This window comes from Dioscorea cayenensis, unplaced genomic scaffold (assembly GCF_009730915.1).
Source record: "Dioscorea cayenensis subsp. rotundata cultivar TDr96_F1 unplaced genomic scaffold, TDr96_F1_v2_PseudoChromosome.rev07_lg8_w22 25.fasta BLBR01000505.1, whole genome shotgun sequence".
Taxonomy (NCBI): Eukaryota; Viridiplantae; Streptophyta; class Magnoliopsida; order Dioscoreales; family Dioscoreaceae; genus Dioscorea; species Dioscorea cayenensis.
Genome location: NW_024086896.1, coordinates 4,341 through 30,006, shown reverse-complemented (window position 1 = coordinate 30,006; position 25,666 = coordinate 4,341). Strand labels below are relative to the sequence as shown.

The 25,666-nt window shown below is 31.2% G+C and overlaps 1 protein-coding gene and 1 pseudogene across 1 annotated transcript; both read right to left on the bottom strand.

Moving 5' to 3' along the window:
• Nucleotides 1-8,442: 8,442 nt before the first annotated feature.
• On the bottom strand, nucleotides 8,443-22,496 carry LOC120254563 (probable serine/threonine-protein kinase nek3). The gene is given in 3 exon segments (XM_039262658.1): nucleotides 8,443-9,004; nucleotides 9,006-9,404; nucleotides 22,491-22,496. Coding segments are annotated over 3 exon segments (945 nt in total). The 3' UTR covers nucleotides 8,443-8,464.
• A 176-nt stretch (nucleotides 22,497-22,672) lies between these two features.
• On the bottom strand, nucleotides 22,673-25,053 carry LOC120254562 (annotated as a pseudogene).
• Nucleotides 25,054-25,666: the final 613 nt, after the last annotated feature.

The following is a 25,666-nucleotide window of genomic DNA, read 5'->3' as shown; positions in this document are numbered from 1 at the left end:
TGTTTTGTGCTCTGGTTATAAATATATATATATTTTCTTCCTATTCTTATCTCTTTCATGTTACATTTGATTGTTCATTGCAGTGTTGCATTTGGAATTTTTGAACATGTGAATTTGGTTCTGTTGTATTGGCCCATTTTCTTAAATAGTTATGAATGCATTAATGCACGCTGAGGTCAATCTGAGTCATGAAGTATCTTGACTGGAGGGTGAAAAAAATAGTTGTTGCTGGAGGCAGAGTTATTGTTCTAAAATGATGATGCAGTTAATTGATGAAAACATGGAAGAATGCTGTTCATTTGATGTGTTAATTTAATAAGCTAAAAGGGTATTACAGGAGTTTTATTATTATTTTCCTTTTATATTATACTCAATGAAATTTTATGCTGAATAGATTTATTTTTTATTTATGAACATATCCTGACCAATTGATTTATTCTTTATTTTTTCATTTACCAATGCAGAGACCAAATGGTCTGCGTTAGACGGTCCCAGTACAACCTGATTAAATAATCTGGGTCTTGCATGGCATGCCAACCCCAAGGGTGGTCTTGCTGCTGTCATGGGGCAAAAATAAATAAATAACAAAATAATAAAAATTAAAATAAAAATAAAAACTACCCTAAAAACCCCAAAGGAAAAAAATCCCAAAAAAATCCTTAACATTAAATAGACACATTTTTTTTATTATTTTTAAAAATCCTTGTTTCACAATTGTTAAAATAAATATTTTAGTACTCCTTCAATTTTTTTTATTTGTTAATTTTATCTAATTCACATTGATAAAGAAAAATTTGTTGAAGTTAGTTGATAACTTAAAATTTATAAAAATTATATTAACTTTTCAATATTGCTCTTATTTAAAATATGCTTAGAAAACTGTATAGTTGAATATAATTTATTGAAAATTGTAGAGGTGCATTAAATATAAATTTTAAAAAATAATATTTAATGTTGCATAAGTAAAAACGAACAGAGGAAGTAATTTTGAATATATAAAAAAAACAGTCTGGGCAACAGGTCTAGTGCTTGCATGGCTCGTAGGCCGCCAAACCCTAACCAACGAAGCACATGGCTTGGGTTGGGCCGTGCATAAAAAAATATAGCCCAAAACCATCACACCGTGCGGTGTGTGTCTTGTCTGATTCACACATTTACTACAACATAATTTTTGTTGATGGTATGATATTTAAATTACATAGTCTGTTTTTGACAGGTTAGTATTCTAGCTATGAAACTATCACACCTTGAGAAACTATTGGATAATATTATCCGGTAATAACTCACCACAAAATACGTAAATAAGTGATGGTTTAAAACCTTGCTTTCACGGTACTGTTTATTAATATTGTTCATACTAGGGTCTAGTATTGTTCGTTTTGGTGTGGGCTCCATGTAGGAGGTGTTGAAATAGTCATGTAACCATGTAAACTCCTTCAAATGTGTAAAACCTAGTTTATAGGATCTAGTGTAGGAGAAGGAAAGACATATAGGATTTCCACTGCTCACATTTTGCACTACTGTTGGTTTTCAGTTGTAACTATCCATCATCTAGCAGTTGTAACTATCCACAACACTATAAATACAATAGACCCACAACATTTCTCTGTGTGGCATTTCTTCCAATTCTTCTCCACTTCAATCTATAAGCTTTCACATGGTACCCGAGCCATACACCACATAAAGAGAAATCATGTCCACCTCTAGCTCCGTGGCCAATTCCACCTCCGTTATTGCTATTTCCTTGTTGGTGGGGTTAGTCCCAACTCCATCATTCGTCCACCTAATTAGCGTCAAGTTGACACGCTCCAACTACTTGTTGTGGAAGGCTCAATTTCTGCCATAAGATGGGTCACATAGCATTAAAATGCTATCATCGTTTTGATCACTCTTGCCAGGCAGAGGAGAACCATGTTGCTGCATTGGCTACCACACCATCTTATGGCGTCTACACAAATTGGTACACAGACACAGGTGTAACAGACCACATTACTGCAGGTCTGGAAAAACTATCTATGCATAAGAAATACCATGGTAAGGATCAGATGCAGGTGGAAAATGGCGCATGTATAACAATATCTCACATTAGTCGCACTTACATTCCTACTTATGTTGTTCCTTGAAATTGAGCAACGTTTTGCATGTTCCCAATACACATAGAAATCTTTTATTTGTTCATTGTCATACATTTGATAACAATATCTATCTTGAATTCCACTCAAATTATTTTCTTGTTAAGGACTGGGTCACGAAGAAGCTTCTTCTTTAAGGCAAATGTGAGAGAGGACTATATCTACTGGTGACTCCTTTCATTGCCTTGGGCAAGAAAACTTTCACTAATGTCAAGGTTACTCAGGATCTGTGGCATTGTCAACTCGGTCATCCCTCTCCAGTTGTTGTTCATCATGTTCTTCACATAGATAATCAGACCTATGGCTCAAATTAAAGACATTACACATGTTTGCAATACTTGTCAACAGGCCAAGAGCCACCAACTTTCTTTTTCTCTCTCAAACAATGTATCCTAATCATCTTCTTTTGATCTTATTTTCACTGATGTATGGGGCCCTGCTATCACCTTAGTAGGAGGATACCGTTATTATGTTAGTTTTATAGATGATTTCAATAAATTTGTTTGGTTATATCCTATCAAATTCAAGTCTGATGTTGCTCAAGTCTTTATTCAATTTCAACAACATGTAGAACGACTGTTAAATAACAGAATTACCTCTGTTCAGTCTTATGGGGGAAGTGAATACCAAACCTTGCACAAATTTTTTCAGCAAAATGGTTTCAAAAATCTGATTTCTTGCCCTTATACCCATCAACAAAATGGGTCAACAGAAAGAAAACACTGACACATTGTGGAAATCGGGTTATCTCTGCTTGCCCAAGCATCAATGCCTTTAAAATTTTGGGATGAGGCATTCTCCACTGCATGTTTTCTAATAAATAGACTACCTAGTTGGGTTATTGCTCAATGTACACCTTTAGAAAAAATTTTTGGCTCTAAACCTAATTACTCACTGTTGATAACATATGGATGTGCATGCTGGCCAAATCCATGACTTTTATAATACTCATAAACTTCACTTTCGGGTCTAAGTAATGTGTTTTCATTGGTTACAACAATTTTCATAAGGGATACAAATGTTGCAAAAACCCACTGGGCGAATTTATATCTCAAGAGATGTTATCTTTGATGAATAGGTGTTCCCTTTTGCTCATGACACCATTCCTCAAACACACTCCTTTCATCAAAATGATGTTCTTCTTCCTTTAAACCTTTCTATTTCTTCCATGACTACAATTCCTACTATTGTTCTTCCCTTTGTGAGTGACCATGTGCAAGATATCGATGCTGCTTTGCCTGTTGGCACTACCATTGTCTTTGCACGTATTGATCACAACACCAATTTAGAATCTTCTCTGCAGCCACCACCATGACAAGGCATGTTCACTCGGCTTCAAGATAACATATACAAACCCAAACAATTCATAGATGGTACTATTAGATACTCAACCAAGCAAAGGATAACATTCACAACTTAATTGGTCGAGCTCTCAAGTCATATTACAACTATGCATGATCCTCACTGGCCCCAGGCAATGGACAATGAATACGAAGCCTTGATGAGAACAAGACGTGGCATCTTGTTATAAGTCAGCATGGTCAGATTGACTATAAATGGGTGTTCAAATTAAAGTGCAAAGCTGATGGCATCATTGATCGGTACAAGGCATGCTTGTAGCAAATGGGTTTAAACAGAGGCATGGCTTGGACTATGAAAACACTTTTAGCCCAGTTGTGAAACCTACAATAGTTAGACTTATTCTTGCTTTAGCTATCTCTCGTGGTTGGACACTGAGACAAGTCAATGTTCAAAATGCCTTTTTGCATAGAGTGTTAGAAGAAGATGTTTTCATGAAACAACCACTGGGTTATGAAGATCCACACTATCCACAACTTTGTGTGCAAACTGGATAAAGCTCTATACAACCCTAAATAGGCACCAAGAGCTTGGTATTCAAGACTTAGTTCAAGACTTGAGGAGCTTGGATTTGTTCCATCACAGGTTGACACATCTTTGTTCATTTACAATCACAGTGGATATATCATTTACATTTTAATTTACGTCGATGATATTATTATTGCAAGCTCCTCAACTCAAGTCATAGAAGAACAAATCAAGCAATTGCATAAAAATTTTGCAATCAAGGACATGGACGATTTGCACTATTTCCTTAGAGTTAAAGTGATACAAGAGAAAGATAGCATTGCATTAACCCAGAGGAAATACATTGGCGACATACTCATGAGAGCAAACATGTCAAATTGCAAGCCTATTTCCACTCCTATGGCATCTACAGGAAAGCTGTCAAAGATATAAGGTACACTTTTAATTGAAACTGAAGCAACCAAGTAAAGAAATATTGTCGGAGCTCTTCAATATCTGACAATTACTCAACCTAATATAGCATATGCAGTAAAGAAAGTGTGCCAGTATCTTCATTCCCTTATGTCTGATCATTGGTCAGCAGTAAAAAGGATCCTAAGGAACCCGCAGCATACTAGAGATATGAGGCTTCATATCTAAAGATTAGGTTCAAGCCTTATCAGTGCATTCACAGACTCGGATTGGGCAAGATATGTTCATATGATTGCAAATCAACTAGTCTCCTTGAAGTGTATTTTGGCACAAATCTCATTTCCTGGAGTTCACGCAAGCAGGAAATAGTATCGAGATCAAGCACAGAGTTAGAATATAAAGCTTTTGCCAACGCAACAATAGAATTTTTTTGGGTTCAGTCATTATTAAAGGAGCTAGGTGTGTTCCAACCGAGACCGCCGTCTCTATGGTGTGATAATCTTGGTGCAACATATCTCTCAGCTAACCCTGTTTTTCACGCTCACACTAAACATATCAAAGTTTATGTCCATTTTGTCAGAGAACGAATTGCTTGACATCAGGTTTATTTTGTCACACAATCAGAGGGCTGACATTTTCACTAAAGCGCTACCAGTGCAGAGTTTTGAGAGTCTCATACATAATCTTAATCTATTCTAGCAGGTTAAGATTGAGAGAGAGTGTTGAAATAGTCATGTAACCATGCAAACTCATTTAGACGTGTAAGTCCTAGTTTATAAGATCTAGTGTAGGAGAAGGAAAGACAAATAGAATTTCTACTGCTCACATTCTACACTACTGCTGGTTTTTAGTTGTAACTATCCACCATTTGACAGTTGTAACTATCCACCATCTGATACTTTATAAATATAATAGACTCACAACATTTCTCTGTGTGGGATTTCTTCCAATTCTTCTCCACTTCAATCTATAAGCTATCACAAGAGGAACAATATTTCCTTCCCTTCATGATTGTATGGTAGGGAATAATTATCTTTAAAGGGTCGTTAAACCACTATGAGTGGTGCACCTCATTGTCTACTTGTTCTTTAACGGGGCTTGTTGTCTTTTGTTAAGAAAAAAAAAACTATAAAGCCTTCATTAGCCGTGGCTATTCTAATATTAGCACTGTAAAAAGTCTAAAAAAATTGTAACAATTGAAGTCTTCTTAGCACTCATTTCAGAGACGCCGCTGGTTTTGTCTGATTCATTAATTTATTTGTTATTATTATTAATAATGAATACTTAATCTATAGCCCAAGCAGTTGCCTTCCTTGTCAATCATTTATACAGAAGTGCCTTTTAAGTTATGGATAGATATGAATTGCACTGTCATACATACAGGGTTTAACAATTAAATATACTGCAACGTATTTGTTTGGTAATATAACAAATGAGAATGTCAAATGGTTCCAAAGCATGAGAACATCTCAGAAAACATATAAAATAACATAATTCTAAATTCTTTTTAGTCTTTGTTAAAGAAAGAGCAGCGAAGCTTCAGTATAATACTCAATAGCAGTATAGTTTTCTTTATTAAGACATTCAATTGAGTCATTGAGAATATTTTATGATCTATAGCCTATACTCAAAATGATCTCTTGGACCAATCAGTCCAATTTTAAGTATTTAATATGTTTGTGAACTTTGTGGTTGTTAATATGATGCTATCATGTTCATGTACCTTGGTCGGCAGGAAACTTAGTTGGAGTGCCGGCTGTTTTTTAGTGGTATTACAGACAATACTTGTATATATATGTATATCATTTCTTGTGTTTCTATCTTCATTATCAGAAAACTTAACTATTTATCTCTTTGCTTAACTGGATCTCTTAATCTGATCATGTGCATGTACCTTCATCAGCTTAAAACCTGACTGTTTATCTCTTTGTTTAACTGAATTCATCTTTCAATATCAACTTCTAGTTCTTTATATATACATGAGGACATGTAATCTAGGGACGTTTCACAACAATTGTTAGATCATCATTTAACAGTTGTTGTATTATTATAAATATAACCTCGGAGGTGGTGTTAGTGAGTAATGAAACAACATCTAATGGCTGCTGTGGGGATGTTCCTAAATTCGTTTTCTGGGACGTCCCAGAAAACATATTGTCAATATTTATATGTGCTTGTTGCCACTATTGTGAACATAGTGTAGATGCTAATTTCTTTTAAGGCATCTCTTGTTAATTTGGAATCTTGGCTATTTGCATATAATTCCATCTGTGTTCTGCTACTGTCCCTTTCTATGATGCATCAATGTGCATTGTTTCTTTGTTTCTGATTAACATATATATATATATATATATATATATATATGGTTTAGTAATTCTTCTTGTTAAACTTGCAAACTAAAATAGACATATGGCATAATGCAAAGACACTACCATTTATGTCTTTTAAAATATATACATATTATATGATGACATTCAAGATTGAAACTGCCAACTGCTTCTCTTTTATGATGTGTGGATTGAAAGAAAACAGTTGAAAGGAAAGAATGCAAAAAGTTTTCCCAATTTTATTTTACAGACTCTCATTATTCTCTGTATCTCTGTTTCCATCCATTTTATTTTGACTTATTGTGTATAGAATCTTGCAATGTTGTCTCATAAATTAACATACATACATATATTTATTCCTGAATCTTTATTTGAATCTCTCATCCTCAATTAACATTAATGAACTAGTCTCATAAATTCTAGTCCTTTTAGAAGATCAACTGACTTAATTTTCATATCTTGTTCACATTAGTTTACTAGTCACAATAATACTTAAAAAAAAAAAAAGAGGAGAAATTTCAGCAGAAATATCAATCAGAGAAACAGCAAAACAAACTCAAGAAGAAAAATCCACTAGTCTTAATGACAGATGCTTTCTAGTGAATAGAGAGCACAAGATGAATACATATCATTCAATCAGGGACATTAATTTCATTAATGCAATTCTGAAACTTATATGTTTGGCAAGTAGCATTATAACTCTGCATCATGAACCTTAAATAAACAAAAGCTTTACTGTCTTTTGTCTTATATTTCTAAATGTTTATGTTTCTCTCTTATCTACCCACTTTCATCACTCCACTTTGCTTGTTTATATGCAAATAGTTTTCATTTGATTTGAATGTTTTTACTGTTTATTTGACATTAGTACTTGTCCTCAAATGCTCATGCATGTCTGGCCCCTCTTTTTGCCAACAAGAAAACATACTTTCCTTCTTTTGTGATGTTTGAAATATATATTAACTTTGGATTGTAATTATTATAATTTTTCTTGTCAAAGTTGTGTCATGTTTGAGTGCTTGTTACTATTGATCATGGAGTTACTGCTTATTCTCAATGAGAGACACTTGTTTTTTTATTTTTTATTTTTTGAAAAAAATAAAGTATTTTGATGTAGATTGTAGGTATATTTTTAATTTTCAAAGGTTTATATATATGTAATTTATATATATTTTTTTAAAAATGAAATTATATAAACTCATTTTGAATCATCTAGTTAGTTCACATTATCTAGTCATATTGGAAAGTCTGAAAACCAATTAAAAGTTGCAAGAAAATTTTATAGCATTTTTGTATAAGTTCCTGGTTCCAAAAATAAATAAATTGATATATTAACTAAGTCATTTAAACTCTTAAAAATTGAATTGAAGTTCTTTATACTCAAAATATGAAATAAATTTAAATAACACACATGCATAATTAACATTTAGAGCTGTGTGACATGTAGAATAATGAAAGTTCTAATATTCATTGGAAGAATTAGCTCATAGATGATACTCACTATCTAACATACTGCTACGTGTAGCTCATATAGACCTTATCGCTTTTTCGAAAAATAAAAATAAAAATTAACATTTAGAGGTGCAATAATTCAGATTTCTTTTAATACTAAAAAATCTTTGGAGAAAAAAACTCCCTTCCATTCTCCACATTCTCAAATTAAATTCTCACCCAACTCAAAAATAATTAAAAACATTAAATGAAATACATAATTAAACTTATTAATTAAAAAAAAGGAAAAATGGTAAGAATTGAACGTGGATATCATCACCGTCGGTGATTGAAAGACTGATTACTAAACCCACGTGCAATACTATTAACGGCCGGATTGAATCGCAGGCATCCAAACAGTCCTTGCCGGTAAGGCAACGCCGTCTTCTTCTTAAGCTCCTCCGCCGCCGCGCGGTTCGCCGTGTAGTGCTTCTCATGGGCTGATCTCGCCGGCGGCCGGGCGCCATTGCTAGCCGTTGACCTGAAGCTTGAGTTTTTCGGGTCCTCACCTCCCAATCCTCTCGTCGGCGACGAAGTCAACAGAGTGTACTTCCTCAATGGATCTTTGCTCTGGTTCCCGGTGGCTCGTCCCTCCGACGCGCTACGGAAGAGAAGAAGGTCTCTGAGTCTCCATTTCCGGCTCCCGCCGGTGCCTTTGGCGGCAGAGGGAGCCGGTGAGGTGGGGGATTTGTCAGCGAGGAGACAATCGGGAGCATCGTCGATGGTTCCTCTTCTCAATGGGGAAAGAGATCTGGATCCCTTCCGGCTTCGTGAGTGGGGGTGAGAGATGGAAGGGGAGAAGGAATTAGGTCTTTTCTCTGCCTCGATCTCGCGTTGATTCCTTGATTTGGTGTTTAGGGATTGGGTTCAAAGGGCGAATGATGCCGGAATCGAAGAGTTCATCGGCGGCGGTGAGGGATGATTGGTGACCTTGTTTCTCAAGGTTTCCGCTGAAGTCGAAGGCGAAGTCGTCATCGGAAAGGGAGTTGTTGTTGTTGTTGTTGTTGTTGTTGGTGGTGGTGGTGGTGGTGGCGGCGGCGGCGGAGGAGGAGGAGGAGAGGGAGTTGAAGTGGTCGTAGATGGCGAGGGCGCGGGCGGGGCTAGTGGGGGCGCTGGTGTAGGAGTAGTAGTAGTTGTAGCGGTCGTCGGCGGCGGTGGCGGAGGAGAATTTGGGGGCTTGATGGTGCGCTGACGAAGGGAGTGCTGCAGTTGCTCTCTGTGTGATAGTTCTTCACTCTTCTCGTCACTATTTCCATCTCTCTCTTCTTCTTCTTCTTCTTCTTCTTCTTCTTCTGTTTGTAGGGATATGGATTGAAGAAAAGGAGGTTGTTTTTGAAGGTGATGAAGCTCTGGATAAAAAAGGTGAGAGCTTTGCTTCTCCGTTTCTTTGTTGCTTTGAAGGTTTTGAATTTGATGATACTATGGATGTCAACAACTGCTTGCTTTCTCCTCTCTCTTTCTATCTATCTATCTATCTATCTTCTTCTTCTTCTTCTTCTTATCTTTTGGAGCTTTAATGGTGAAGAAACAATGGATAGAGGAAGAGCTTGGTATCTCTGCTTCTCTCCTTCTTCTCTCTTGTTGCTTTGAAGGTTTATGATGTGATGATACTATATATTTAGATAGAAAGGATAGTACTTTTCTTCTTCTTCTTCTTCTTCTTCTTCTTCTTCTCTTGTCTTGTTGCTTTGAAGGTTTAGGATGTGATGATACTATATAGATAGATATAAAGGAAAGAGCTTTCTCCTCCTTCTTCTTCTTCTTAGTAGTTTGATCTCTCTCCTTTCTTTCACTTATTGCTTGGAAGGTAGAGAAGGTGATAAGATATATACAATGAACAGAACAAAGAGCTCACTCTCTCTTCTTCTTTCTTCTTCTTCTTCTTCTACTACTACTACTACTATCACTTCAGCTAGAATTCTGAAGCTGATGATGCCATTAACAAACCAAGAAGATGAAGACTAGATTAATTGTCTCTCTCCTCAAAGATGTTGATGTTGATATTATATGGTGAAATAGATGGAAAAGTATAGGTTGACAAGGAGATAGGAATGAAGGAGGAAGATGAGACTAGTTAAAAGGGGTGGTAGTGTGTATGTATGTGTCCTGATTGACTAACCAAAAGTGGTCATGAGAACATGAATAAGATGACTAATAATAAGTTTAAATGCAGCCGCCTTTTTAATACTAAAAACTATTCAACTTTTTATTTCTTTTCTTCCCTCCATATATCTTTATTTCTATTTATTACTTACATTATTATTATTATTACTAAGAATTTCCGGCTAGCATCGTGAAATTTTAAAAATTTTGTGAGTAAGCTTTTGAGACAATATCATATAAAATAATACTGATTAAACAACTCTACTACTAGAACTATTTTTATATTTTTAGATTTTAAAAGTCTTATAGACATTTATTACATAAATAATTATGTGTAATTAATATTTTTTAATTATTAATATTATAAATAATATAAATAAAAATTTAAATGTTATTAAAAAAAATTAATATTATTTCTTAAAACGCTCTCGGAGTAGATTATACATCTACTTTAATATGTATAGATTATGGCACACTTTTTTATATTGAGATTTTATTGTTAGAGATGGAAGAATATAATTAATTCCTGAATCTTGTGGATTATTAATTAGTTGTGAAGATATAGAGCTATGCCATTTGTTCTGTTTTAGGTTTAGATTTCACTTTTTAATTTTTTTTCCCCTCAAATTTTATTCTTTGGCATAATTTCGTATCTTAGGAAGTATGGTAATGGTTTGGTTTTTATACCTGATTTTTCTTTAATTAAATTCTCTTTTCAATACTTAATACTATTATATATATATATATATAGTAAAATATCATTTAAGAATGTCTTTAGAGTTATTGTTATTTAAAGATGTTTAATGATCATTATCTAACAACTATTACTTATATGTGAAAATGTGAGAAGTATTTATTGTGTATAACTACTGCTTAATACTATTTAATATTATGTTTGAATTGACACTAATCGTGCAAATCGCATCATTTCTCTCTATATATATTAAGTTTTTGATGCACTGATTTTCTACAGCAATTGACTTGAAAAATAAGACAAGCTACAAGGGAGACCTCTTTTGGTAAGTGTTATTTGTATCCATAGACAATTACATATTTACTTGTATATTAAATCATAAGCGTTTTTTTTTTAAATTCAATATTTATTTAGTTTAATATTAAATTAGAATTGAGTTGATTTTAATCCAAAGAACTCAACCTAAACTCAACCTAACTAGTTAAGAATGAATTTTTTTTTTTTTTTATGTTTTATATAATTTTCATGAATTTAATAATTCTTATCCATGTTTTCATTTTATTAATAAATGATGAATTACTTTGAGTTGGCAACCTCCTATTGCTCACAAATGTCCATAATCACAAAGCTAACATGATTTTAATGCACAACAAGAACCATCCAATCAACAAATGAATTTTTGTATTTGGATGGACATTTAATACATCAAACATCTCACTTAGTTTGCCAACCCATGTCGGATTCTTTATGTTAGTTCATTGTCCTAATTAATTTTTTGCTTTACTATTTGAAATTCAACATTATTTTTTAGATTTTGGATTGTCTGTATTTTGATATTAGAATAATTACACGTATATATATATTATTTATTTATTTTAATAAATATAAATAAATAATGTGTTAGGAGGTACACGGGTTTTAAATATACTACGCACTCTCACCTTGTTGCATCGAACATGTGTTGGTATTATCATACCAAATTAAATACATGATTTTTTAACAATTACCCAAAATATAAATCACTCTCGATGTATATTTCTCTAGTCCTATGGCATCTATGAGATTTTTTTTTTCCCCTTTTTTTAGTTATGGTAAATATAGTAACTAGTAAAAAATTAAGATAGTGAAGTTCACTCATTTGATGTCATGTCTGATTGAGTACATACAATGAAAGAAGAGACCATTCAAAGAAATCCCATTCATGTTTCACTCTTTTCTTTTATCCTCTCCTTTTGTTTCATTTCATTGTCCTATGCAATCCACCAACCCTGTCTTTTACTTTCTCTTTTTAAAGTTTTAAACCATTGGCTCTTATTTACATTTTTATATATTTTTTTCCTAATCAAATCTATAAATGTAAATAAAGCTCACTATTTTTAAGCAATAAAAAAAAAAGAATTTCATGATAATTAAATTTACCATGACAACCAATTAGAAGCTAAATTCAGTTTTACTAAACAATAAATATTTGATTGATATAAAATTTTTTTTCTTCAAAGGTGACAAGAGTCATCCCACAAGGCGATGTCAAAAGGGATAGATGAATACGATCAGTAGTATCAATTACGGTGGCTTAACCACCCTCTAAAGATTTACCATGTGGAGTGGGATAATCATGCAGGCAATTAAAAGTCATCACATGCGCCTAAGATCATATCTCAATGATCACAATCCTATAATGGTAAGAATCCCTCTCTATCTTTCAGCAATCTTCTGGCAGATGAGAATCAGCAGCTCCCTTCCACGAGTGAACCCTTTAAATCTGTGGATGAATAATACCGATACAATATTTACTATAATATCTACTATAATATATTTGCACGATGCTTTATGGAATAAGGATTCGACTTTCTACACCACTCGCTTTCACGGTGCTATCTAATGGTTGTAAATTGATATAAATCATTTTCAATATATATCTTAATGTGGATCATGTGAAGAGAATTGTCAACTCAAGTTGTTGTTGATTTTTTTTAGCTTAATCCATGTTCTTAATCTTAAAAAAGTAGTCATATTAGTGACCTAACTCTGATTTGAGCTCTAAAATTTAGGTTGTTTTGTCAACAACACAAGGCGACTAAATTGGGGTTGGTGACTGTTTGAATGGACCTTTCACAACTTATCAATCTTGAAAAATATACATAAATTTCCTCTCAATATTAATAATAATAAATTCAATAAATCACTCGATCGAATATTTCTAATATTGGAAGCAGATAACTAATAATATCCTCCATAATAATCTTATTATTTATATAATCTTATAAAGAACATGTATTTATATATACCGCATAAAGTGAAAAATAATTATTTTTATAATATTTTTAGTTGAATTTTGGTCAAAGACTATATGAATAAATAAAAAAATGATTTACAAGCGCATAAGCAAATATAGTTTTTACAAGAGTATATTAGTAATTAACCATTTTTACTATAATATTTAAGCAAAAACCTTAATAATAATAATAATAATATAAGAATTCACACAAATTTAGATAGTATTTTTTAATATATATATATATATATATTGACAAGAGTAATTTAGGCGGTAGAGGCTTGGGTTGATCAAGCAAGTGGTTTCATGCTTGAATTTTTATGTATAAAAAAAGAATTAGTCGGTAGAGATTTACTCTTTTATAGAATTTTTAGTAACTCGTTAGAATTGACTTAGAGTGAATAGCTTCTGAGAAACAGTTGGGTCAAATATGATTAAATAAATAAATTAATAAAAATTTCTTCAATAAAAAAAACTAGAGCATTATCATTATTTAGGATAATAATGATATGGAAACACCTGAAAAATAACAAATTGAAGACAAAGACCATGGTCATAATATAATTAGGGGGGTGTTTGGTTTGAAGGAAAGCAATAGTAGGAATCGTTCATATAGTGAGGAAACCGCTTGTTTGGATGTGGAGTAATGGGAGTAGGGAGGCGTGGGTAAGGAGTGAGAGAGGCATGGGGAGAGTTCCCATGCCTCTCATTTTGAAGGAGTGGGAGGAATAGAGGGGTTATGATGGGTAAATTTACTCATTTACCCTTTTATTTTTTTTAATTATAAATCTATTAATCTAAATAATTTATTATAATAATTAAATAATAATTAATCCGAAAATATTTAAATACAATATTAATTATAATAAATAAATGAATAATATTAAAGTGAACTATTTTAATTTAATACTTAATTATTGTAATTAAAGTGAACTATTTTAATTTAATACTTAATTATTGTAATTAAAGTGAATCATAATTGATATGAATGGTTATTATGACTTAATTTTTTAATTAAAGTTAAATAATTATTTATTATGGTTAATTAATTGTTAATTAATGATATTAACAAAATTTTAGATATTAATAAATAGTGTCACATGTGAGCTATTAAAGTTAAATATCTTTTTATAATAATGAATTTATTTTTAATATTTAAATAATTTAAAAATAATTATCACATCTCATTATATATATAATAATAATAGTAATATTCATTTATATAAAAGAAGCATGTACTCGATCATTTTATCTATATTTTTAAACTTTTTCACTTTTCTCATTCCCAATAAAATCTACCTCCCCAATCCTTCCAACCAAACATGGTTTTCATTCATACGCCTTTTTCCAATCCCCCTCATTTTCATTACTCCTCCACTCCTTTCCATTCCATTCATTGCAACCAAACGGCCCCTAGATGGATGGGGATTGGGGACCATGCTGTGAAGTTGATTTTAATTATTAAAAAAGAAAAAGAAAAATGCTGTCATTATTTTTTAGTCAAAAGTTGTAAGGCATAAAGAAGCTTCTAAAAACAGGTGTCAAAATGAATGGGGTTCGGTTCGGATAAAGTTATGTATGACTTGATCTAATTATCTTTGACCGGAAAGTGATGCATTTAATTCCCTCAAATGAATTTTAACTCTATATAATTGTATGCATTATTATATTATTAATAAATCTTCTATTTTTAATTTTTTTTTAACCCACGAAGTAGTTTAACAAAATTATATATATATATATATATATATTTATATAGAGAGAGACACACACATGAACTTAAATTATTTTTTAATAAAAACGTCAAGCTCTGACATCAAAGAATATGTTGAATAAAGCATAAAGATACATTAATTATGATAGCTTATTAATTATAACTATTTATAATGCACTAGTTAAGATACATTATAGGTAATTTGAAGACTTCTGTAAAAGCGATACAGCATCACTCACAGGGGATTCACCCGGACATAGTAAACAGTATATTGTCCAAAATAGCGTATAAATAATACTACTATAATACTTTGGTGTAGGGATCCGATCCTGTATTTTGCCCATGTGTTTCTGGATAACACATGCCTGTGATAATTCTATGTTAATATATGATTTCATATGTTTCTATTGGAATTGGTTTTTTTAAGCCCTTTAAAAATTTTTTTTTCTCTCTTATAAATTGCCCTTATTTACTTATATGACTTTATAGCCAAACACTAAATTGTCATTTACCCACTCATTTTCAACATTTTGGCCAGATAAAAAAATAAAAATTAATTAATATTTTTTAATTAAATTTATGAGCTAATTTTCAACAATAAAAGTATATTAGCAAATAATATTAACCGTTATCCACTTTTTACAGGGTATGCTGCATGCAAGCAATTTCCTTTTATAATTAATGTGTAGTTATATATGTATATTTGTTTAAAAAAAAATTATTAAAAAAATTAATGAGTTTATTAGGGCATCTTCTAAGCAAACATGAAAGTGAAGCTCGTTTATCATCCTTATCATAGATAACATCTTTGAAATATATGAACTGAAGTATATTCTTACTTTTCATCCAAAGACAAGCTCCATTAACATTAACTTTTTACTTTATATATATATATATATATATATATATAGATCTATATGAAAAAGATCATTTAGTAAGTCCCTAAATTTGAAATCTAAATCATTGAATCATCATCAAATGATTGTTTGTTTATATAAACAATGTATAACTTTTACTGTTCATGACATCTTGACTGATATTTTTAGAACGCGGTTTCAAATTTGTTCATAATGATAATAAATTTGTCGAATTACTATCAGATGACTTCATGTGAGCGTCACTAAATTTGAAATCTAGGGACGTCTACCTAGATGATGGGTCTCATATATATATATATATATATATATATATATACATCAACCCCTTAATAAAACCTAATTTTGTTATATTTTTAAAATTCGTTTTGTTTGATATATACCTATCTTACATACACCATTAAAATATGTTATAATTAAATTATATAAATATAATTTTTTATTATAATAAAATAGAATTTATTTAAAATTTAAATTATTCTTGGTAATATTAATTTTTTATTTAAATGCAATGAATAAAATGAGTTTTTTTTGTTGGAGTATATATCCACAAGTTTGCTAGTCCTTTTAACATTGCAATGAAATATATTATAATTAAACTATATAAAATATAATTTTTTTATAATAATAGAATTTATTTTTAAATTTAAATTAACCTGGTTATATTAATTTTTATTTAAATGTAATGAATAAAATGAGTTTTTTTTGTTGGAGTATATATATGCACAAGTTGCTTAGTCCTTTAACATTGTAATATCATATTTTGAGGGGTATACATGTTATTTGGTTTTATCAAGAGATATACATGGTTGAATTTCAAGGTATACCAGTGGCGGACCCACATGGGCGGTATCCGGGGCTGGCCGGCCGGAAAATCTTAGAAGAACTCCATCCGATAAGGTTTAAATCTGGGCTAAAGAAAGGGAAGCCCAAGGTGAAAACGTGGTTAAGATACAATGTGTTTATTATGAAGATTGATTTTTATTTAAACCCGAACTGTACTAAATTTTTGGGTCCGCCATTGAGGTATACTGACAAAAGATCTTATTATTATTATTATTATTATTATTATTATTATTATTATTATTTTATGTGTACTCTTATTTATGCACCTCTTGCGCAAGCAAAGATATAAAAACAATGTCAAAGTCCATCATGCCGGCTTATTAAATATATAGTTCAATTAGCTTGTTCATTAGCCAATGATTAATTCACTTACCAAAAAATTATCAATATTTTTTGTTTAATTAAAAAATAATTAATGAGAGAAGTGATTATGAGACGGATACAATTGATTAATATAATAGTTTTTAGAATATGTTAATAAAAATTATTCCTCAAACATGCTACATATTCTCCATTCTTTTCACAATCCTAACTTAAAAGGCAAATCCTTCCTAATGTATCACATTTAATTTCCTTATGCTTCAATATATTATATTAAATATATACATTTATATAGTTACAACCTTCTAGAAACAAAGACTTTTCCACAAATACCCTCCATGTGTCATGTCCCAACAACTTGTAAGATACTTTTTTATTTATATAAGTATGATTTTTTTAATAATTTTTATTATAAAATAAATATTTAAAAATAAAAATAAATAACACCCTAATTAAGATTTGATACTCCATAGATTGATCTCATTCTTAAATCAAAACTAATAAGTGGGTTAGGTAATTTTTAAGAGAAAAATATTGAGAAGTATTGAATTGAATTTTTTTATTTTTATAGGAGGCCATTAGTTGTATCTTTTTCTAAATATATATTAAGTTAAAAATTAATATTTAAATTAATTAGAAAAACTGAAAATAAAGTAACCAAGATTTAAAAAACTCAATATTAGGGTGGTAGCCTCACCTCCTAATGACAACTTTATACTCATTTTCATACCAACCAAAAACCATTAGATGTGAACTAAAAGTGCTTCACTTGATCACTTCCATGTGCAACCAAATATTAAGAATTAGTATTTGATTTGTGATGTGGGATATTTAGACTTCTCTGCAACCAAACAAGCTCTTAAAACTTAAAAGTAATATTTGTTCTTCTTGATTTTTTATATTTCATCTCAAATCTCATTTGGTGCATAGGTTTTATCAACCATATGGCATCTTTAAAGATGTGACATGATTAAACGGTTCCAATATATCCACTGTCATCTTTCTTGGTTCTATATATTGAATTTCCTTGATGATCATATTATTATTATTATAAAACTTTTTGGCTTTTAAGTGATTAGATTAAACTTTATTTTATTTTTGTCATCTTTTTAATTTTTGTCATTTTATATGGATATCATTCTCTCTCTCTATATATATATACGTGAAAAAAAGAGTATGTTTCCAATTGCAAATACATTATAATTTTTTGGTATATATAGTCAACAAAAGCATGTTAACATTAATTTAAGCATGTAGGAATTATGAAGACATTTTTTTCATTATAATGGAAAATTTAAACAATTAAATTTATTTCCAAATACAAATTTGATGGAAAATTTATTCAAACATATAAAACCAAATATTTCAATGTGCATTTATTAAAAATTATATAACATAGAAGTGGAAATATTAGATTTTTTGTTATTAAATGATGAAAGTGGAGTTAAAAATAAATTATTGTTTAAATTTTTGGAGAGAATAAAAGCTGAAGAAATTTGGCTTTTAATTTAATCACTGCTTGTTTTGCATTATGCACATCAATAAACATATTATTATTAAAAAAATAAATTAAAAAACAATAATATAACTAAAATAGATTAATTTTCTCATAATTTAGTTCTATTTATATTTCCTATGTTTTATTTGGCCCAATAATAAACATCCATATAGAAAACCCCATGGGCCCAACAAACACAATGGCCATATATATATAAATAGACTAAACGTTAGATGACAAAAAGGTCGAGAGAGGAAGTTGATGAGAGAGATGGGGACAAATTGGCTAGGAAAGAGATTGCAACAGGAGAAAGAACCGTATTAAAGAATTGTACTAGCTGGAAGAACAGGGTGAAAAGAGTGTACTGGTTTTGTTTTATAGTTTTCTCCTGTAAGTCTAGTAGAAATGAGTTTAGACTAAAAATGATTACTATGCATCACGATTACGAGATCCCTCTATAGCATTAGCGATGGCATGGTCTGCACCGTTTATGGAATGAATCTAGTGAGATGCTGATGATCGTTGGATGGTGATCCCAACGGGTCATGGTAAACGATATTCGTAGATTCAATGGCTTGCATGGCCTCATGAAAGTAGGCAATTTTTAATATATTCTCATAAAAATCATATTTACTTATATGCATTTAAAAAATATTTTTATTTACTTAGATATTTTAGGATTGAAAATTAACTTATAGATTTATAAAATATTAATTATCTTAAAAATAAATGAAAAGAAGAAGATAAATAATTGTTTATTCTTTTAATAAATTGTAGTTGTTTTTTAAGTTATAGGTAATAGGCTTATAATATATAAGAAAATATGAACACTTTATATGGCTATATACGTAAACTTATTTTTACAAGTATAAATAAAAAATTTCTCATTTTTGCGGTTGCATACAAAAAGCAAGAAAAACAGTTTTTTTTAACCAAACAATCTTTTTTTCATATTTAAAAAACATATTAATGAAAACTTTCTATGGATCTAATTCATTAAAAAAACATATATTTAAAAAACTTTACACCTTAATATATTTAAAATAATATCTATCTTTGTTCAACCTCTTGATGATATCAAGGTGCTTTTGTGAAGACATTAGGGGAGTATCATTCCCCAGAGTTTGCATAATTTGAGCGTCTTTAGATTTTTTCCCCATTTTATATATAAAAAAAATATGCTCTTCTTTTATCCTATAAAAAAAAATAGATCTTATTCTAATCTAAAGCAAACATAGATCAAAATTTTTGTCATTAATATTTTAAAATACTTAAAATATTATTTAGTTCGGAATAGAATAAGTTGCGATTAAAGATTTGCTTAATATAAAATTAATTAAAATTTGATTTATATGAAAAATTGTAGGTATATATCTTAAAAGTCATGTTTGTTTACAGTCAAATCATTCTTGTTTCTCATTAATGTGATATATACAATTAAAATAAAATAAAATCAAATAAAATAAAACCCAACCCAACCCGGGTTAATTTGCTTTCATCAAAATGATGGATTTTTGAGAAAGAAAATAGTTTAGAAACTAATAATATTTATTTTTTTAAAAAAATTATTTCAGAATTAAAATTGTATGTTTTTAATTAGTCATTTTTTTTAATAATAATGATAATAATTTTATAAGTAACTATTCAATTGATATATTTAAATCGATTAGATGTTTTGTTGGATGTTCTTGGAGAGGAGAAGGTTACTTAATTTTTGGATTTTAAACATAAAAACACTTTCAAATTAAAATTATAATATTTGTTATATTTTATGAAAACTGACACTAAAATACATGTAAAATTAATTTACCAGTTTGATATGAACACACTTTTTATAACATTATATTAATTCTTAAATTTGTCATTTCATCATTGTTTTTAGAGAATATAACTTTAGAATCCAGATGATTAATAACAAAAATTTAAATATTAATATATCGAGTCTTTCTTATATGTAGCACATATGGATATTTGAATAAAAATTTTGAGACAATTATCTAATTATTCAATTCATTTAAATTAAATATTAAACCAACCATTTTATTTCTATGGAAGAGCATATATAAAATTCTAATATCAAAAAGCAAATTAAACAAAATCAGAAGGTACAAAACAAAGCAACTTAAAAAGGATTCCAAGAAGCTACCGTGCTTACTAATAAAAGCTAGTTAATTGATTAAAAGAATCTCCAATCAAAATCAGTTGTTGAGAAAAAACGGACATACAAATTTTTGATTAAGATTTTGTAAAAAAACAAAAGGGAAAAAAAGATTTTTTTTATGTAAAAATTAAGTATAATACGAAATTTTTGTATTTCCACACTTTCATAGTCCCAATTTATAATTCTTTTCACATCCACTCGTTTACAACACTTATTACAAAAAAGGATCATTTATTTTGTATAATTTATTGACTGAACTAAACATGTGAAAGTATTTCATAACCTTCACTGTTATTTTTTTTTATTTTTGAATAATAGACGATGCCCTTTTTTATGAATATAAAAATACTTTTAAAGCAGATGTATAAGCATGTCTGAGAGCGGTCTTTAGTGAGGGAGATTTGAGCCCATGACCCTGCACTTCTGACTTTTGATGTGCATACTTATCGCTCTATATGCTTCACTGTTAATTTTCCCACGTACCAAATTGATATATGCAAACTATATTTATGACTTCAGTTTATCTGATAAATTATATTTATGAGTTTATAAGTTTATTCTCATTCATATATATCATCAACCATGTCCAAGAAAATTCATTATAATTCCCTGCCTCATGTTGATGAACATATCCCTCCAATGGATCCTACTTAAGAAAGTGTCGGAATTTGATAACGAAACATTTTGATCCATAGCAAAATGATCAATACAAAATTTTCGGTCCCCTTCTGCATCCATGTCCTTCTCTGTGCCTACCAATAAAATGTGCCATGCAGGACCAAAATGTGTCTTTGAGCTGGATCTACTTAATTTATTTATTTATTTATTGGGACCAAATACATACTTTGTTGTTCAATGTCGGAATATTGACAATAATAAATTCGATGGTTACGACAGTTATATCATTAGATCGTTATTTTATATAGTTATAATTTTCACAACTTGTGTGCATTGAATACAAGTCAAAGGAATAAAAGTTTCAGTAAATTCCATTCACATTTCTATTGATTCCATACTCTGAATGCTCTCAATCAAGAACCAGTTTTTCTTTTTTTTTCTCAAATGAAACTTGATGAAAGACATCATAATCAAACCTTTTGACTATTCAACAAGATGACAACTTTGTTGTATTCATAGCACAATGCTGTCATACTGCTCTCTGAATTTCTTATTACTTTGCCAGAGAGTCTTATAAGCTTATCTGTCAATCAAATCTGTTGATCTTTTGCTTAACTGGAGGTTTGGTTGGTGTCCTCAATTGCCTCCAATTTCTTGACTCACGAGCTTTATCAACATTGTAGGGGACCCTTTGCCTCATTCTCCAAAGTTTCGTGGTCCTCTTTCGATACAATTGCGCGACAGATAAAAAAAATTCCATATTGGTGTATGCTCATTAATGTTGTTTGAGCTGTACTGATGTTGGCAGCCAACTACTGGTATCACAAGCAATACGTGTATGATGAACTCTTGTATATTTACTTTGAAGATGTATTAACAGTTATCCTTTTCATGATGCCAAGAGGTATCGAAAACTGAAGTCATATGGCAAAAACTTGTATTGGTTGTGGAACTAAACTTTTTTTCGCCCGGCCTCAAGGCATTTGATTGCATTGTTTCTTGACTCACCGGGTAGTTGTAAGCATATCCAGTCCATTAGAGACTCGACGTCTTTTGCAAAATCAGGCAGATACCAATCAAGAAGCTTTTGGAATTGCAGAGTTTGCTCGCTGTTGGTATCCCTACTGCGGCTTGTAAATAATCTCTTTTAGCTTTCTCTAGTTCTTTTTCGACTTGTGAGGCTGTGTACACTCTCACCTTCATTGAGATATAACCAATTGGTTTTTTTCGGTTAATGATCAAACAATGTTCAAAGTTGTGATAATGTGAAACATATCTGACAGTGACTTACTGCAGGAGAAGACCAACTTCCATATGAGAGTGCAAATGTGACCAATGGTTCAGGCCAATCCAACCCGAAGATGGCTCGAGTGGTAACATCATCGTACTTTAATCCTTTTTGGATTCGTCTGCGTTGCAGAAATGCAAGAAATTAATTTGATCAGTGATGGAGGAAAGACACACCTTTATCGATCGAAAAGAACTAACTACTCACATATTTAGACTGATATGGTAATCTCAGTATAAAATGCTCTATAGTCATTGCACTGAGTGAGTGACCACCCACATTGATCATAGCCTGTGAAAGCATTGCAATTGAATGTATTATGTACTAACTTTATAATTCATTTTCTTTATCTCAGTATGAAATAAAGTACCTTCGGCATCAATTCGACAATCATTTGTGGAGTAGGAGGCATGCCTTGCTCTAAGAATGCCTAAGAAGGAAAAGAAAAACTAAATGATCAAGGGGAGCTAGAGTTTAATCTGAAACATGACAATTGAAAATCGAAACTCACATTCATCATGCATGAATTATAAATGTTAATCCAAAAAGCAAGCTTCTGCTGATGGGTAAGCTCTGCTAAATCCACCAATGTGAGCTTTCCGAGCAAAATTCTGAAGTCACACAGAACAGGACTCAGATTAAGATACACCATCAAGTTGCAAAATTAAGTATCAAGAGCTCACTTTAATTTCCGAGTAAGAAACGAAGAACCCTTAACAAGATTCCAATCAATGGAGTTTGCTTCAATGGCTCGGAGATGCTTATAAGGGCCGATGTCTCTTTTTCCGAATTCCTTGCATACATTATAAGGATCTCTAAAGTCTATGCCTTCTGGACTATCCGAAGAAGATGAAAGTGAAGAAGGCATCTCGAAGTCCACTATTGAATTCCTTTGGGAGCTCATTCTTGAAAAAATACTCATCAAGCACTTCAGGATATCTTCCGACAATTTGTTCGGGCCACTCTCTTCCTCATTAACTGCATTTGAATTTCTATGAAAACCAGCTTCTAATACTTCGATATCGGTTACCACACATTCTGACTGGAATTATAGAAGAGATCAATAGGCCATTCAAGAGAAGCTCAAACAGAAGAAGAAAAGATCAAAATGAACTCACCTTCTTTGCTTGTGTTGGCTTAACATTCCTAGTAGAATTAGCAAACACCGAAGATGAATTCGGCTTCTTCAGACACCATCTCATTGAAGCCGAAGAAAATAAAGCCTTTGGATTGAAATGCTGATTCAATGAGAATTGTTCACAACAAAACTCAGACTCATTTTCCATGGTTTTCTTGGAAGATGATATGTAGATTGCCTCCTGGTAAAGGCCTTGCCAGAAATTCACAACCTGTTCTTCAAGCCTCACAACCTCTTCCTCTAAAACAGCAACCTCAGCCAAAGCTCCAATGTCTTGATTTGAAGAACAACAATAGCAATTCAGATTCAAATAATTTGTAATTAAAGAGAAATTTAAGAGCAATATGCTCACATTTGAAGGAAGATAAGAAGGAAGGCGAGGGAGAGCACCCAAAGGCCTAGTGAAAGCTCTTCTAATGCTCTATGGACATTCTCTTCATGTCTGAGTTTCTTCTTGAGCTTGTCAACCTAAGAATTAAATTACAGGAAGATAAATGTATGCAAAAGAAAAGAACACAAAAAAATGAAACCAAAACAACAGACTAAAAATTTGGTACATCTTGTTGCAGAGCAAGCTTCCTCTCCCTTCTGGATTTGATTCTACTTGAGGCCTTGTTTGTATCCATTAATCTATTAACTACTTTAATCTCAGTCCTATTCTCCTTCTTCTCCATCCCTTTCACCTTATGAACAACAAATTCAAAAGAAAAAGCTGAAAATCACAACGAGAACAGATAAAAAATTCAGAAAGAAAAAGGCCTTTTTCATGGCAGGAATCAAAGAAATGAATTCAAATCACAATCAAAACCGCCAAAAATCCCTTATTTTTAAGGCAACAAGGCCATCCAAAGTACATAAACGCTGCAAAAGTCCTGCAGAACATGTGATTTCCTTCTTTTCTTTGCCCGGGAAAACGAATCCAATGCAGTAAAACTCCCCCAAAAAGCATCAAAGAACACAACTTTTCAATCAAAAATGCAATGAAACCCATGAAATCAATCCAAAGATGCCTACTTTATCACTCCTGCTTCCAATCCGAGCTCTGGAATTCATGCTGGCACTCCAAACGAAATCAAAATCCACCAATCAGAACAATAAACTCTCCTGAAAACCAAAAAGAGAGAAACAATCAAACAGAGAAAAATCTTGAGGCCACTGCAGAGAAACAGAGCACTGGAACTCAATGGAAACCTCTTGAGCTCTCATTCCATCCATTAAAGGAGCAAACTTGGATCGAATTTCAATCCGAAATCCATGCAAACATTTGTTTGGTTCTGGAGAACTGGAAGGTACGAGTCCATTGTCTTCTTGCCTGCGCTTCTCTGGCAGTTTAAAGTGACTCCATGGCCGGCGCGCTTTAGACATGCATGCGCTCATGCGCTAACGTGCGCCATCCCTTTTCAACAATACCCATTTTCCTCAATTTACCATTATACCCTTCAAACTTTTAATCAAATAATCCAAAATTAAAATTTTTAACAAAAATAAATAAATAAATAAACATAAATTTTACTGTGTAAAAAATAGAATCTAAATTAAGATAAATAAACTAGAGCTACAATTATATATATATATATATATATATATATAGAATTTTATTATTTATAATTATTAATTTGTTTTATTGGAAGGTCCTACTAATGCCTCACTTTTGGTAAGCATGGATCCAGATGATAAATAATTAAAGTTGGCATCAATGAAAGAGAGTATGATTTTCTTTGTTTTCTAAATAAGAAAGAGCACATCATGTGCCAACCTGTTATAATATTTAATGAAAATATTGACCTTACTAATAAAGATTAGATGAAGTATAAATATCTATATAAACCATCAAATATTTATTGCCCACTCTTTATCTAGAAATTGGTCTTTTCTCTAAAAGGATTGCATAATTTATTGGGTTTCTTTTCAGTAATTTCAAGGAAGTTGGGTTTGTGAATTATTTAT